Here is a 16,764-nt window from a genome sequence, read left to right as displayed (position 1 = left end):
TTTTCAACATTATGAAATTTTATTTTATTGAGAAACCTCTGCTGCACAATACACACAAGTGATTTACATCAAGAAAAAAAAAGACATTCATTCATACTTTCAGGAACAAATTGCATATCAATAGTGATTTGGAAATCAAGATTGTTATAAAAACCACCAAAATGGATTTCTAAAGCAAGAAAATTCCTTCTTTGCATCGCCATAGTAGCATTAAACATCATGATTGGCTGTTACACACGTCTGTGCGCCTGACTGGCTGCTGCTGCTGTCCATCACTCGGCCAGCCACTTCTGGAGCAGGATGAAGATGTGGTCCCGTCCTAAACTCAGCTGAGGAAGGTCTCCCGCTCGGGCCGGGTACATGTCAGCGCAGTGAGCCGTACCTGAGCGAGAGCAGAGCCAGTGAGATTAAACAGAAAACAGATCAATGACAATAAAGACGACGGCACAGACCTTTGATGAAGACAGCTGGAAGGTCGCTAGTGATGTCCTGGGTCACTCCAAGGGCGTGCCAAGGGTCAGTGGAACCATTGGGGAAGACGATGCGAGTGGTTCTGATGTCATATCCTCCGTATTCCTCATTGGTCTGCTGAATAGCATCGTCCAACGAGGTGCTGAGGTTATAGATTTCAGCGCACTGCTGCAAGTGATAGCTGAAGAAAGAGAGGGAAGAGAAGAAGAAAGTTCAATGCAAAAAAACCCTTAACCCTTAATGCAACTGCAAACAAACAAAGCTCAGGACGACAGACACAAGAAGACTCTAGAACACACACTTACGGTAAGGGAAATCCACTGAAGGGCTGGTTCGGTGAATCTGTGCTCTGATAAAAACCGAATTCAGTGCAGGTCTGATACACCCACTGCCGGCCTAAACACACAAACTAAATTCAGCTTCATTTTCAGCTTCATAATGGAATAATGGCATATTTGATGAATCAAATGAAGATGATGTAGGATAAATCTTGCAAAGTCTCTCATGCCAGGGTGATATTTCATTCAAAAAAACAAAATGAATAAAATAAAATAAGTACAAAGCAAAAACTAAATAAAACTAAACAATAACTAATTAAGTACAAAATCAATAAATACAATTGTTTTGTAAATACAATTAAAATAGAATAAAATAAGCAAATACTAAATAAACATGAAACAAATGAAATGGGTTATTGCATCTCAAAAAAAAAAAAAACTAAATAGAAAAATAACTAAATAGAATACAAATCAGTAAATAAAACCGAATTTTCTAAATAAATACGAAACAAATAAATTAAATAAGATTACAAAATAAATTAAATAAAAAAATACAATAAAATATGTATAATAAATAAATTATCTAAATTGAATTTAAAATGAAATAAAAATGAAAATATCAAACAACAACTAACTAAATAAAAATTAAATCATATTAGGCTTTGTTTATGCTACATACAATATTTTTGACATCAAGAAAGAAAACCTTCATTCATACTGCCATAAACATACTAGAAACCAAACTGATTTTGAATTCAAGATTTTTTTAAATAAAAAGTGCCAGATTACATTTATAAAACATGAAAACCCTGCTTTGCATTGCAATCGTACCAAATACAAAACAAATAAATCAATTAATTAGGCTTCATTTTCTTCTGCTAAATCTAATATTGTTTTCATGAGATTCACCTGTTTAAATTAAGCGAAATATACACTGCATGAGAGTGTTTAGCACTCTATAATGTTCACATCGTCTAGTTTTGGATATGAATAAAACATCTGGTCATGCTCTATGCATTTAAATGTAGATTTCTTCACACTGGCCCTTAGAAATCTCTACATGAACACACTTGCACGTCCCCCACATATTCTACGCCCATGCTCCCACAGATCATGTTTTCATGTCATTTTAAGTCTTATTTTGACATAGCAAAGTGGTCATGTCTAAGTGTGTGAGTTGTTTACTTCTTTAAACCAGTCTTCTCATTAACATCATTATATAGTTCATTCAGACTGATCCGCAAACGAGCACAAACACACGATTTATCGCATGAACCAATCACAGTTGTTTTATTTTTGTACTAAGAATTTTTTTCTCATCCAGTATTTTGAGGAGACACTGCCACCCTCGCCTCCACGGAGGAAACGCCCATGATGTCAACACACTCATTAGTGTGACACACACACACACACACAGTCACACACCTCCTCCGGCCTCAGGGCCGCTCCAGCTGGTGTTGCTCATGTCCTGGATGTAGCTCTTGTACTGTGTGTTTATGCAGGTCTGAGAGAATGTGCTCTGCATCAGTCGAGCCACAGCAGCGTATCGATCGTACGGCTCACCTAACGAAGAGTCCAGCATCACGCTGCACAACACCTTTATGGTGATGTTAGTGCCCACAACGCCCTAAAAACACACACATTTACATATATACACATACATACATATATATATAACGACTTACCTAAACCTGGTTTCAAAGCAAGTGTTTCAAAAGAAGTGGCTGGAACTGAATTTTTTTATTTTTAAATAGATTTTTACTGAAATAAGTACATTTACTAAATAATGATTTAAAAATTACATTAATTACTTTTATTTGCAACCCTAAATGCATAATTATAAATGTGCTTCTACTCTAAATTTTTATTTATTTAATCTTTAATTAATTTAAATGTATTTATCGGTTTAATTTTTGGAAAATTGTAAATATATTTTGTAAATATGTTTTGTATTTATTCTGTAAATTTTTTTGTTAATGATGGAATGCTTTGTATGCGTGTGTTTCGTTGTTTTGGGTTTTGCTGTTGATGTTTATTTTCTTATTGTTACGCTCTAATAAACCATTTTAAAAAAAGAAAAATTGTTGCATTTTCGTAAAAAAAAACGTTCAATAATTTATATCTCACAAGATGTCCATGAAGGAAATAGTATGTCTGAATTCTTATAAAAAAAAAATTCGGGATTGTATTAAAAAAACTAATTGAGAAAAGGCATCTCAGGACAAAAGTCTCAGAGCCTCTCGTAATCAGGATGTGAGACGGAATCTATCGGAACCAGAACCAAAATTCCAAGAACATTCCGAGATTGGACTCTGATTACAAACACACACCTCTTAATGCAAATTCCACTTACACACTCATTCACTGCTTGGATCACACCATGGAATCTGTGTGTGTGAGTGTGTGTTTGCTCCTTGGTTGTGTTAACCACATCTGCTTTAAAGCAATAGTTTACCTAAAAATTGAATTTTTCTGAAAATGTACTCACTCTCAGGTCATCCAAGATGTAGATGAGTTTGGTTCTTCATCAGAACAGTTTTGGAGAAATGTAGCATTACATCACTTATTAGAATTCACTGACGGTACCCATTCACTGCAGATTATGAATGATTGTGGATTATTGTGATTACATTATCAGGTGTTTGGACTCTCATTCTGACGGCACCCATTCAATGCAGAGCATCCATTGCGGAGCAAGTGATGTAATGCTACATTTCTACAAATCTGTTCTGATGAAGAAACAAACTCATCTATATCTTGGATGATCTGAAGGGGAGTCAATTTTGAGCAAATTTTCATATTTGATTGAACTATTCCTTTAAGATTTATTTTCATAGATGGTTCCAACATTGCAAAAATTTCCCACTATAAATGTCTGTTGTCTCCAGAAGCGTTTTCCCATCTTTCTTCCTCTCATTCTGTCAGTTCCTCTCTTTCTGTAACTCAATCTTGCTGCTCTGCAGCGCAGTGGTTTATTGGTAACCTGAAGATATCCAGCCTCTTATCTGTCTCTCACACACACACTCAAAAATTTACTAAACACACACACAATGACCTCACACACCTCAAACTCCCGGTTGTCCTCATTGTATTGCACTACATCCATGAAATTCCCAGCCAAGGACTCCAAAAGATATGCAGAATCCATCTTGGACTGGATCTGGAGCTTAGAGCACAACCTGAGAGACAGAGAAGTGATTTCACAGTTTATGAGGACTACTCAAACACAAACGCGTCATTTGGACGCCATTTAATTTGCAGAGGAACACAAACTCTTGTCTAGTTTAAACACTCGACCACAAGACTCTGCCCACACTCTCGATGACATCATCAAACCTGGCATCCCGCGCGAGCGAGCAGAACAAGGAACAGTTTGGGAAAGCATTAGGTCATTGTGTGGGTGAGTCACAGGAAAACATGTTCAGCTCAAGTGATGAAAATGTGAATTTTGGGGAAGAATATGCTTAATTATAATGAAAAACTTCAGAAAAATCTATCATAAAATATTGGTCTAAAACGTTAATGCTCCTAAAAGAATTTGCACTATAACATTTCGGATTATATATATATATATATATATATATATATATAGAGAGAGAGAGAGAGAGAGAGAGAGAGAGAGAAATAAATTTTGTTTCTTTCTGTTTTTTATTTTTTTTTATCTTAGAACAATAAATTAAAATTTTGGGGAGAAAATTGCTTAATTACAATTAAAATTAAACATGCTCCTTGCTCTTACAGGTGCATCTGAATAAATGAGAATGTCGTGGAAAAGTTCATTTATTTTAGTAATTCAACTCAAACTGTGAAACTCTTGTATTAAAGAAATGCAGTGCACACAGACTGAAGTAGTTTAAGAGGGCTTTTACACTGGGCTCGTACACTTGACAAAAACAATCTCAACAAATTAGATTATGGTGACATGGCAATCAGCTAATCAACTCAAAACACCTGCAAAGGTTTCCTGAGCCTTCAAAATGCTCTCTCAGTTTGGTTCACTAGGAAACACAATCATGGGGAAGACTGCTGATCTGACAGTTGACAATCATTGACACCCTTCACAAGGAGGGTAAGCCACAAACATTCATTGCCAAAGAAGCTGGCTGTTCACAGAGTGCTGTATCCAAGCATGTTAACAGAAAGTTGAGTGGAAGCAAAAAGATGCACAACCAACCGAGAGAACCGCAGCCTTATGAGGATTGTCAAGCGAAATCGATTCAAGAATTTGAGTGAACTTCACAAGGAATGGACTGAGACTGGGGTCAAGGCATCAAGAGCCACCACACAACTGGCTACAGTTGTTGTATTCCTCTTGTTAAGCCACTCCTGTACCACAGACAACATCAGAGGCGTCTTACACGGGCTAAGGAGAAGAAGAACTGGACTGCTGTTTTGTATTTCATTTGGAAACCAAGGTCCTAGAGTCTGGACGAAGGCTGGAGAAGCTCATAGCCCAAGTTGCTTGAAGTCCAGTGTTAAGTTTCCACAGTCTGTGATGATTTGGGGTGCAATGTCATCTGCTGGTGTTGGTCCAATGTGTTTTTTTGGAAACCAAAGTCACTGCACCGGTTTACCAAGAAATTTCGGCGCACTTCATGCTTCCTTCTGCTGACCAGCTTTTTGAAGATGCTGATTTTATTTTCCAGCAGGATTTCACACCTGCACACACTGCCAAAAGAGCCAAAAGTTGGTTAAATGACCATGGTGTTGGTGTGCTTGACTGGCCAGCAAACTCACCAGACCTGAACCCCAGAGAGAATCTATGGGATATTGTCAAGAGGGAAATTGAGAAACAAGAAACCAAAGCTGAAGCCGTCAAGTGAGCTGAAGGCCGCTGTCTAAGAAACCACCTCAGCAGTGCCACAAACTGATCACCTCCAAAAAGGAGCCACTACCAAGTATTGAGTACATGTACAGTAGATGAACATACTTTCCAGAAGGCCAACAATTCACTAGATGTTTTTTTTATTGGTCTTATGAAGTATTTTGATTTGTTGAAATAGTGAATTGGTGGGTTTTTGTTAAACGTGAGCCAAAATCAGCACAATTAAAAGAACCAAAGACTTAAACTACTTGAATTTATTTAATACACGAGTTTGACAATTTGAGTTGAATTACTGAAATGAACTTTTCCACGACTTTCTCATCTATTGAAATGCACCTGTAAAACAGAATCTGCACAATAAAAATTCATATTTAATGCATGCAATAGTATGCAGTTCACTTGTACTCTATTTCTAACACAGCCAGAGGCATCACAGCAGAAACTCTGTGGTCCGGAAGGAAGAGAAAGATGAAGGATGTTTTAGATTGAGTGTTTTCTTTCTGTGGGTCGTGCTGAGACGACTGACCCTGCTCCACATCATGAGCTACGGAGCACAGACGGCATTCCAGGATCTCGGAATCACACACACACACACACACACATCCCAAGTCGAACGGAACTAAGAAGGACACTGACACCAGGATAGTCACAGTCCAGCGGTTAGAACTGCAACAGAAAGACCTTTTCAGTCCTTCCAAAACTCATGTCTTATACAGCGTCTCATGTTCCTATGCCATTACATACCTATACAATACAATACAACATCCTTGTAAAAGTGATTTAAGTCAACATGAATAAAAAATACATCCTATTTATTGCCCTTATAAAGTAAAAATGACATAAAATGTAACTTTGTGAATCATGTGAATAAAGAATAACTTTCTCCTCCTCAAAAATGACTACCTTGCTCCTTCTGATGTAATCAAGGAAATTTTGGGAGAAATAAATAATACACAGTAATATCATGGACCATTTCCCATTAAATCCAGTTGGATCAAGCCAAACCCTGACAAAGAGCTGAATATTCTGTTTAACTTAGAAATATTTCAATTTATTAAGTGAAATAAATCTAAAAACAAATGCAATTAAGTTTGCACACTATTCACTTCGGTACAAACATTTTTTTTCTGTTTTTGTAATAAGTCTCTTGAGCAGACTACATTTATTTGATGAAAATACAGTAAAAATAGTAAAAAAAAATAACTGATTTCTAACTGAATATATTGTAAAATTTAATTTATTTATGTGATCAAAGCTGAATTTTCAGCATCATTGCTCTATTCTTCAGTGTCTTCAGTGATTTGCTGCTTAAGAAACATTTCTGATTATTATTGATGTTTAAAACAACTATCTTTGTGGAAACCGTGATGCATTTTATTTTTCAGGATTCTTTGATTAATAGAAAGTTCAAAAGAACAGCGTTTATTTTAAACATAAATCTTTTGTAACATTCTAAATGTTTTACTGTTAGTGCATGAGTTACCTGAAGTCTTTTGTGATGTTGTCATAAGTTTTCGGGTCATGGAGTCGTTCTAACAATGTGTCCGATGCTTTCTTCACCACTAGAGGGCACTCTGGGTGTTCCGCCGCCAGCGATCGCCACACAACCTCTAAATATTCTGCAACCACAGAAGAAAATTACACAACAAAAATTACACTTTGCTGTGGATTATTGTGATGTTTTTATCAGCTGTTTGTACTCTCATTCTGACGGCACCCATTCACTGCAGAGCATCCATTGATGAGACACTGATGCAATGCTACATTCCTCCAAATCTGATGAAGAAACAAACTCATATTTATCTTGGATGGCCTGAGGGTGAGTAAACTTTCAGCAAATTGAAATTTTTTGGTTGAACTATTCCTTTAAGGAATCATCCATCATAGCACATGAATAAGCTGAAGTTTAGTGTTAGACATGGTCTAAAAGTAAAGTTGCAAACCAAACGCCTTATTATCAAAGCCTCAGATGACTGGATGAGAGCAGAAACAGCTGTGGACATAATCGCGCATGTCCCACAGAAATGACCAGTGCTAACTGAGAAGATCCAGCAGCGTTTCAGGCAACAGACTGGACATAAAGCACACGTTAAACAACACGATGAGATGAGAGGACACAATACGAGAAGCTATTGTTCTAGTGCTGCAATGATCTAAGAGAAGCTCACAATGAAAAGCTCTGTGAAAGCGGTCAGAGCGACATCACTATCCTGAGGAGCGGGACAGACATGGAGCCGACATCTAACCACACAGACGGAGAGCTCTGGGGTTCTTCTGACATGCATCTCATGTCTCCACTGCAGAGACAGTTGCTCATCGCCATAATTAACCCTCGATTTATTTTTAATTTTGATGTCTGTACGGGGGCGTTGTTTTAAATATGACCCAACAGACATAATGAACACCCTCGACAGTCCACAGTCATGATGACTGGTGATTAATGTGTGTGTGTGTGTGTGGCTGTAGGTCAGTGAAAGGTCCTGCTTTAAAGTGGTTCGGATGTCATGGTGACATCCAGCTGTTCGGAAACACGGAGGAAAGAGACGGGGGGTTGAGGAACAGCGGGAAAAATCAAACAAGACAAGAAAAAAAAGCCTGGAAACAAGAAATAAGGAGCGACTGAGACGAGAAAATACTACATTTATACTAGTTTATGTTTGTTCCATTCAAAAGTCTGGGGTCAGTGAGATTTTCTAAAGAAACTAATACTTTTATTCATCAAGGATGCACTAAATTGATTAAAAGTGACTGTTTGAGATTTCAAATCTATTCTGTTCTTTTGCCACTTCTTCTAATTCTAATATGTTTCTTTGTTGTTGCAACACAGCAGCTTTTTGTATAATGCTGATTATATTCATATTTTATGTTTTTATATTGGTACCTTTAAGTAAATATGATTTTAAACATTCCTTTTGTGTTCATTTGTAAAAAGCAGTAAGTTGTAACTGGGTTTAGATTAATTATTATTTTTTAACTAGATGATTTTTGCATTAAATTGATCAAAAGTGACAGTAAAGACAATTATAATGTTACAAAAGATTTCTATTTCAAATAAACGCTGTTCTTTTGAACTTTCTATTCATCAAAGAATTCTGAAAAATAAAATGCATCACAGTTTCCACGAAAATATGGAGAAGCACAACTGTTTTTTCGATACTGATAATAATCAGAAATGTTTTTGGAGCAGGAAATCAGTATATTAAAATGATTTCTGAAGATCATGTGACACTGAAGCCTGGAGGAATAATGCTGAAAATTCAGCTTTGATCACAGAAATAAATTACATTTTTAATATATATTCACGCAGAAAACAGTTATTTGAAATTGTAATAATATTTCTCAGTATTACTGTTTTTATTGTATTTTTGATCAAATAATGCAGCCTTGGTGAGCAGAAGAAACTTATTTCAGAAACATAAAAAAAATCTTATTGAACACTAGTTTAAATATAAATTATATAAATAAAGGCAGTATGTTACAGTGATTTTTCATGGTTAAAATCCAAAAACAGTAGAAAAGTCAAGATAACAAAAGTGTGTGAGATCCACTTAATTGCAGAATTCAGTGTATTTCTGTGCAAAATCAGAACATTTCATAAAAACCTAAACTGTAGAGTTGGAATTTAGAAGTTGTTTTCTCAGTTTTATCCAAGAGCTGACTGAATGCTGAAAAGCATCTTTAGATGACGGCTGGTTTGATAGTCAAGTAAGAAAAAAAGATATAAAACCAGCTTAATTTTGCATTTATGCAAAGGAAAAACTGAATCATGCAGAAGCAGGTATTCAGAAAGTGAATTCTGATGTTGACTTAAATTCCTCGTAACGCACCTGGGAAGTTGACTGTGGCGTGAACAGGTGCGCTGGTCGCTACAGACGCGTGCACCAGCTGTGGGTACTTCAGACGGAACCAGGCCGCAAGGGATCCTGGGTAGGAGCCCCCAAACGCAACCCACTTGTTATTGGTCAGGCTTCGGGTCTCTGCTGTAACCGAGCGGAAGTGAGCGAGATCAGCCAAAGCCTGACGACTGCTGAGGAAACGCAGACTCTCAGTGCTCAGGTCCCTGAAACACAGAGCAGAACAATCAATAATCAGTGACAGAATGAGAGATGGATGGATGGATGGACAGACTCATGTGAAAAGAACAGCTGTGTAGTTAACGGCTTGTAGCACCATCTAGTGTTCATAACCCTGAGTGGCGTTGTTAAGTGCACACTCTTTCATTCTCTCCTTTCTTTCACTCACTCACTCTGTTGGATGACTCTTCCCGTAGAATCGGTGCTCCAGTAACAAGCACAAGGCGCCCAGTTTCTGTGCGTAAAGCAGCCAGGTACCATACTGCATCCAGGCAGGGTTCGCAGGACCTTCCCCTCCGATCATCAGGAAGACCGGACCACCGGGTCTATAGAAGGTGTCATTCACGAAATATCTCTGAAGAACAAACATATGGACTGTGAATATATACGTACATATATATACACACATGTTTTGGATTTGTACTATATGGTGATACTACTATGTATGTGTGTGTGTGTGTGTGTGTGTGTGTGTGTGTGTGAGAGAGAGAGAGAGAGAGAGAGAGAGAGAGAGAGAGAGAGAGAATTTAGCTTTGCCATCACATGAATTACATTTGAAAACATATTAAAAAACAAAACAAACTGTAATAAAAAAATATCCAATATTACTGTTTAGTTTATTGTTAATAAAAAAAAATGCAGCATTGATGCATAACTGAGCATAATAGACATCTATGTATAAAGCATGCATTGAGATAATATAATAATTTTTATTAAGATTTTGAATTATTTTTATATTTTCTGTTTGTTTGTTTTTTTATTTTACACGTTTGAGTTTTAGTGATTTTGTTGTATGTTTTTAGCTTTTATTCATATTTTGAATACATTTTTTATTTTCTGTTTTTTTTATTTATAAATATTTTTATTTTATCAAGTTTTAGTAACTTTGTAGTGTGCTTTTGTCATTTTTCTCTATGTCAATATATCTACACAGTTTTCATATTTGTATGTTTTGAACTTTCAGTTGTTGTTATTTTAGAACATCAAGAAAAATTAAATACAACTGAGAAACGTTGGCATCTAGCCGTTTTTTATTTTATTTTACATTTTATTTTATTTCAACAGTTTTTAGTTAAAGACTGAAAGGTTTGAGATTTTAGAAATAAATTTTTACCTAACAAAATCACTGAATCACATGTACAAACAGCTTCAAATTAATAACATATCAAAAAGTTGTTCTCCTTCAATTACAGTAGAGATAATATTACTATAACATCACTGTAATTTAAAAGACTCCATATCATTCATTAGTAAATACTTGTATTATAAATACTAAAATATTGTAAACAAAAATATTATAGTAAATATAATAATATTAATTATTATAAAATTGTTGGTAAATACTTATATTCAGCACCATATCTGTTCTCCACTACATTTCTCCTTGTGATGTAAATTGCAAGTCTGGCTTGTCCAACAATAAATTTAATCCACTGCAATTTTATTCTCTGTTTTTGACAATATATCAATCCTAAAACAAACACATTATATTAACATTTGATTTAGTTTAGGTTTATTTTATTTATGCATCATTTAAATGTCTTATTGCATCTCCAGCAGTATGTTTCAGTGCAGTGAAGTACCTGTTTCCAGACTCGAGTCTCGGCCCCGTTGAAGTGGTCGAGTCTCTGGATGAACCACTGCTCCTCCGCCGCAGACTCCAGCGGAGCTTCATATCTGCGCGCGCTCCTGTAGCGAGCAGCGCACGGCGCGCATAAAACACACGCCAAAACTATCACAAGTACTGCAGAGTCTATCTGAAGCCTAGTACATCCTAAAGCCATTTTGAAGTGGAACTGATTCTCTGTCATGTGATCATGTGTTTATAATCATGTGATAGCTCATCTCTTCCCTACCACGGTAAAGGCGGAGCTTATGAATATTGAGTAGCCCGAGCTTTGGTCATGAATATCCATTTTAAAAATGCGGACGATAAATGCTTGCCTTTTAAAGGCGAAGGTTTGAAAGAGACCTTCGTCATAGTACCCCAACACCCATCAATGTATTTTAATATTTTAACACCCATCAAATGAATTTAATTTAATTTAATTTAAAATGTCAAATTACCGTAAATACTGTAAAATTGTGTTTCTTCAAGTCAATATTATATTTAATTGTCTTTTCAAGCAGGCAACAGTGCTAGAGAAGCTGAAGCTTGAGATGTGAAAAAAAGTTTGTATTTTGCAATTATTCTGTTGTAATTTGCACTAGGACTAATATTTTTTTCAAAAATATATATATAATTTTTTTTTTAATTATATATGTGTTTAAATATTAGCTCTTTCCAAAAATATAGTACCTATTATGATGAAGCATCAGAGAAACTAATTTTCTTGTTTTTGAGATTCTGATATGTTAGATAATCTATTATTATCTAACATCAAATTAACCTAACATGTTCCTTATTGATTTCAATTTAAGTCTTTTTAATCCTGATTTTTAATGTTTATTCTCAGAACAAAATCACATAAACTGCTTTTGCATGTCCCAAATAAAGGTCATTTTTTGGTAAAATTTGTGATATTGTGATATATTTATCTGTATATAGGTTTATAAAAATGTACTTCTGTATATATATATATATATTACTGCATTATTTTTGGGTCATTGTTTGGGAGTATATTGGATTTTTCAATTTATTATTAATCTTGGGTTGTATGTGAAAGTTTTTTTTTTTTTTTTTTTTTTTAATGCTTGAGAAGTTATTGAACTCTCAAGAGACATCTATGGGTTAAATCCTGAAAATGTATAGTCACCCTGAGGAAGGCCTGCTTGGGTGTTGGTGTATTTTTAATATATAGCCCTGTCTTAAAATAAAGACTTTTTACTTTGCTTACTATGTGAGCGTCTGGATGTGTTGTGTGTGTTTGTGTTTTGCAACAGGATCCACTTATTATTTTTATCATATAAAATAAGAAGCAATTCATCTAAAGGCTAAGTAATTTAAATTTTTAATTTAAATTTTTAATTTTTTTGAAAGTCTCAGGCCCTATGATATTTATGGAAAAGACTATGAACTGCATGGGTATTTAATATATTTAATGCTAAATCAGTGTTCAGTGAGTTGTAACTCTAATCTATTAAAGACAAAGTTTGACTTGTCAGACGTCAACATGTACGTGCAAAATGTTGCCCTTTAACTGCATGTACCACTTCAACTGATTCCAGCATTGTGGGACTTGCATTTTACATGCACCACTCTCATTTTCTCCAGAAAATGTACCATTTATTTCCTTCTACACAGGACCGATGGGATTTTGCACTAAAAGTTACACATCAACAGTCACTAAAGGATAAGATGACATTATTAAGACCCTCAAAGTCATTAAGTCTCCCAAGTGTCTTTTGCTGTCTCATTGTTCAGTGATCAGAGACAACAGCCGATGTGTGTCAAACATAAAGCTGTACAGCTATAGCCATCAAAAGAGAAGGTCAACAAATATCTTATTGGATCTTCATTGCATATATCTGTCCATAAACCTGTTGCATCAATTTGCATATTTAACAAATGACATTGCCTGATCAGCAGGTCTCACTCATCTCACGGAAGTTTGCTGCATTCACTGGAATGGTTTATTTGCAAAACAGCAAGCAGTGTGTGTGAGAACATGCTTCTGTTTAGATTTGACGTGATGATATCAGTCCAGGAGACGCTGGAATATTTCCTCAGATTCCTGTTTACCATTCTGATCTTCCAGGTGCTTTTCTAAACTGTTGCACATCAAAGATGCACACGCATAGCACAATTAAAGCATAGAAAATATGGTAAATAAATATAAACAAATGTATTCCTATAAGACCATTAAATACATTGTATAGAATTCAACAAAGAGAGAAAAGGGGGAAAAAAATGGCTACAGGACAACAGATGTTGATGTTTTTATTTCAAATCAATTCGTTTGGTAACCTTAGATAACTAATTTGTCAGCTAACCACTGTGTATGTATGGATTTTACTCATGCTTTGTTTATATCATTCCAGATGCCATTATCACACTTAATATAATCTTGTCTGATCTCTCAGAAATGAACAATCCCCACCACTGAACAACTAGAATGACGAACGATACATCATATAAGTCTTACAAAACAAAGACAGCAATACATAAATCCATACAATCAAAAAACCTTCCTGCACTGAGCAATCTAATTAAATCTGCACTAAACCTGCCTCTGTGTTTGACTGTGACTCATACTTCTGTATTACAGCTCTTCTCATGTTACTGTTGCCTGAGGGTGAACTGCTTTTTCTTCCTCATTGTAAGTTGTTTCGAAGAAAAATATCTAGAAACATGAATAAAGGTAGGCCTAAATTTTACCTGACAATAACATTTTTTCTTTTTTAATTAAACTACAGCATAGTCTTTGTTTTTGATACTTATTGCATCAAAAATTAAATCTGAATTCATCAGACAAATAAAAAAAACTGTAACTTCACACCTGCTTTACCACAGAATGAAGATAAATTGACATTTTTGACATCAGGAATAACTTGAATGGTAAATGATTTTGTGCATTCAAATAAAGAAAGACACTGACAGACTGAAAAGAATAAGAGTCATGAGCTTTGTGGGATTGATCCTTCAGCTCTGTTCTCTGTTCTACTGGCAGATCTAGTTATTTGCATCAGTCACAGCTCTGACCTTTTGACTATCAGTCAGCTTTCATGCAGAGCAGTGTGTGTTTGCTGAAGGATGGGCTGTATGTGGGGTCAAAATAACTTTGTGCCACACCTGAATTAATGTTAGCTGAAATTCAGAACTTTAATGACTGTCAATGACCTTCGGCCAACATTCTGCCAAGGTTCCTTAAACAAATAGGACTAAACAAACATTCTTCTAGTAACATTAACAGAACGTTCCTTCAAAGATATCTGGTCTTTAACCTGTTACACTGCCTTTTTGAGCGTTTACTTTGTGACAAAAAAAAAAAAAAAAAAGATAAATAGAAAAACATGTACTTTCCAGCTAATAGCTCCCGGCTATAGTCAGCTGCAGGCATCTGATTACAAATTCCCCTTTCAAAAGAGACCAAATCCATGCATATACTCCAAATGATTCAAAAACAGCAGTTTACTTTGGGTATGACTTTTCTCAGCATTTAGTCAAATTTTACAAAACAGCATAAAAACATTAAAATTAATAATAATAATAATTCATTACATTTATATAGCGCTTTTCTAGGCACTCAAATCGCCTTACATAGTCAGGGGGTATCTCCTCATCCACCACCAGTGTGCAGCATCCACCTGGATGATGCGACGGCAGCCATAGTGCACCAGAACGCCCACCACACACCACACACCAGCTTACTGGTGGAGAGGAGACAGAGTGATGAAGCCAATCAGTGGATATGGGGATTGTTAGGAGGCCATGATGGTCCGAGGCCAATGGGCGAATTTAGCCAGGATGCCGAGGTCACACCTCTGCTCTTTTCGAAACACATCCTGGGATTTTTACTGACCACAGAGAGTCAGGACCTCGGTTTAACGTCTCATTCGAAGGACGGTGCTTGTTGACAGTATCGTGTCCCCATCACTACACTGGGGCGCTAGGACCCACACAGACAACAGGGTGAGCACCCCCTACTGGCCTCACTAGCACCTCTTCCAGCAGCAACCTAGTTTTCCCAGGAGGTCTCCCATCCAGGTACTGACCAGACTCAGCCCTGCTTAACTTCAGTGGGAAACCGGTCTTGGGCTCCAGGGTGATATGGCTGCCGCCAATTATATACATAAAAAGTTATTCTGATTTCAGATGCACATTTGTCTGATGCTTATTAATTTTAGAACGTTCAGAGAACATTCAAATGTAACATTCCCATGATTGCAAAAAATGGAATGTTCCCTACTTTTTGTGCGAACGTTCATATAAGTAATATAAATATTTTTAAACCTTAAAAAAACGGAGAAAAACATCTCGGTTACGTATGTAACCTTGGTTCCCTGAATAGGGAACGAGATGCTGCGGTGACGTCACCACGTATGGGAACACCTTCGGTGTGACGAATGTCTGAAGCCCTATACCATCCCGCCAATCCTATTGGCCAAATAGCGCGTGGCACCGCCCAGCATGCGTAGGCATATATATACCTGGTGCCGCGCGCCATTTACCTCAGATTTCATGACGAGAAGAGAAGAAAGCTATCAAGGTACGGCACGGCCAGAACCGCAGCATCTCGTTCCCTATTCAGGGAACCAAGGTTACATACGTAACCGAGATGTTCCCTTTCATAGGTCACTTCGATGCTGCGGTGACGTCACCACGTATGGGAACGCTATACCATCACGCCTGACGTACCTGATAGCTTGGATCCAAGGAAGCATCTGCTCAAGCGGAGAGAACCCGGGAGCCAGGAGCCATCCTCACATCCAGACTGTAAGACCTGATAAAAGTGCTCGGTGAGGACCAGCCTGCCGCAGCACAGATATCATCCATAGAAGATCCACTGAGAAAGGCTTGAGAAGAAGCCACTGTTCTCGTGGAATGACCTTTTACTCCTAAGGGCGAAGCGAGCCCGCGCGCCTCATAGGCCAAGGAAATAGCCTCCACCAGCCAATGGGACATGCGCTGTTTCGTAACTGCATGGCCCTTATTCTTATGTCCAAAACAGACAAACAGCTGGTCAGACTCACGCCATGGGGCAGTGCGATCCACATAAGTCTTCAACGCCCTCACAGGGCAAAGACTTAGATCTCCAGACTCTGTCGCAGCAGGAGAAAAGGCCTCCAGGACCACCTGCTGAAAATGAAAAGGATTAGACGCGACCCTAGGAACATAATTAGGCCTAGGTCGCAACAACACTTTCACAGAGCCTGGTGCAAACTCCATGCACGAGGGTGAGACAGAGAGAGCCTGTAAATCCCCAACTCTTTTAAGGGAGGATAAAGCCATGAGAAGAAGTGTCTTCAGAGACAGGAGCTTATCCGATACAGTTTCCAGGGGCTCAAACGGATGCCCTGACAAACCCAGTAACACAATGGATAAATCCCATGAAGGAACTCGCACAGGGCGGAAAGGCCTCAACCGTCGCGCACCCTGTATAAAGCGAGAAACCAGTGGATGACGACCCACTGAAACACCACCTATATGCTCATGGTGAGCTGAGATAGCTGCCAC

General features: G+C 37.1%; 1 protein-coding gene across 1 annotated transcript; it reads right to left on the bottom strand.

Annotated features, from left to right (window-relative positions):
- On the bottom strand, positions 1 to 11,463 carry prss16 (serine protease 16). Its single transcript, XM_059533984.1, has 9 exons — positions 11,231 to 11,463; positions 9,821 to 10,002; positions 9,402 to 9,634; positions 7,058 to 7,193; positions 3,814 to 3,928; positions 2,175 to 2,376; positions 777 to 867; positions 453 to 652; positions 1 to 382 (listed from the first exon to the last, which is right to left on the bottom strand). The coding sequence occupies exons 1-9, from the start codon at positions 11,456 to 11,458 to the stop codon at positions 273 to 275; spliced, it is 1,497 nt and encodes a 498-aa protein (XP_059389967.1). The 5' UTR covers positions 11,459 to 11,463; the 3' UTR covers positions 1 to 272.
- Between the last annotated feature and the right edge of the window lie 5,301 nt (positions 11,464 to 16,764).

This window comes from Carassius carassius, chromosome 41 (assembly GCF_963082965.1).
Source record: "Carassius carassius chromosome 41, fCarCar2.1, whole genome shotgun sequence".
NCBI lineage: Eukaryota > Metazoa > Chordata > Actinopteri > Cypriniformes > Cyprinidae > Carassius > Carassius carassius.
Note: the sequence above shows the minus strand (reverse complement) of the source record. Positions and strands in the feature narration are given on the sequence as shown.

Coding starts and splice junctions, on each gene's coding strand:
- prss16 (XM_059533984.1), bottom strand. CDS start 11,458: ATGACAGAGAATCAGTTCCACTTCAAAATGGCTTTAGGATGTACTAGG. Junction 10,003..11,230: donor AGACTCGAGTCTGGAAACAG/GTACTTCACTGC, acceptor TTTGTTCTTCAG/AGATATTTCGTGAATGACAC. Junction 653..776: donor TTCAGTGGATTTCCCTTACC/GTAAGTGTGTGT, acceptor CTCTTTCTTCAG/CTATCACTTGCAGCAGTGCG.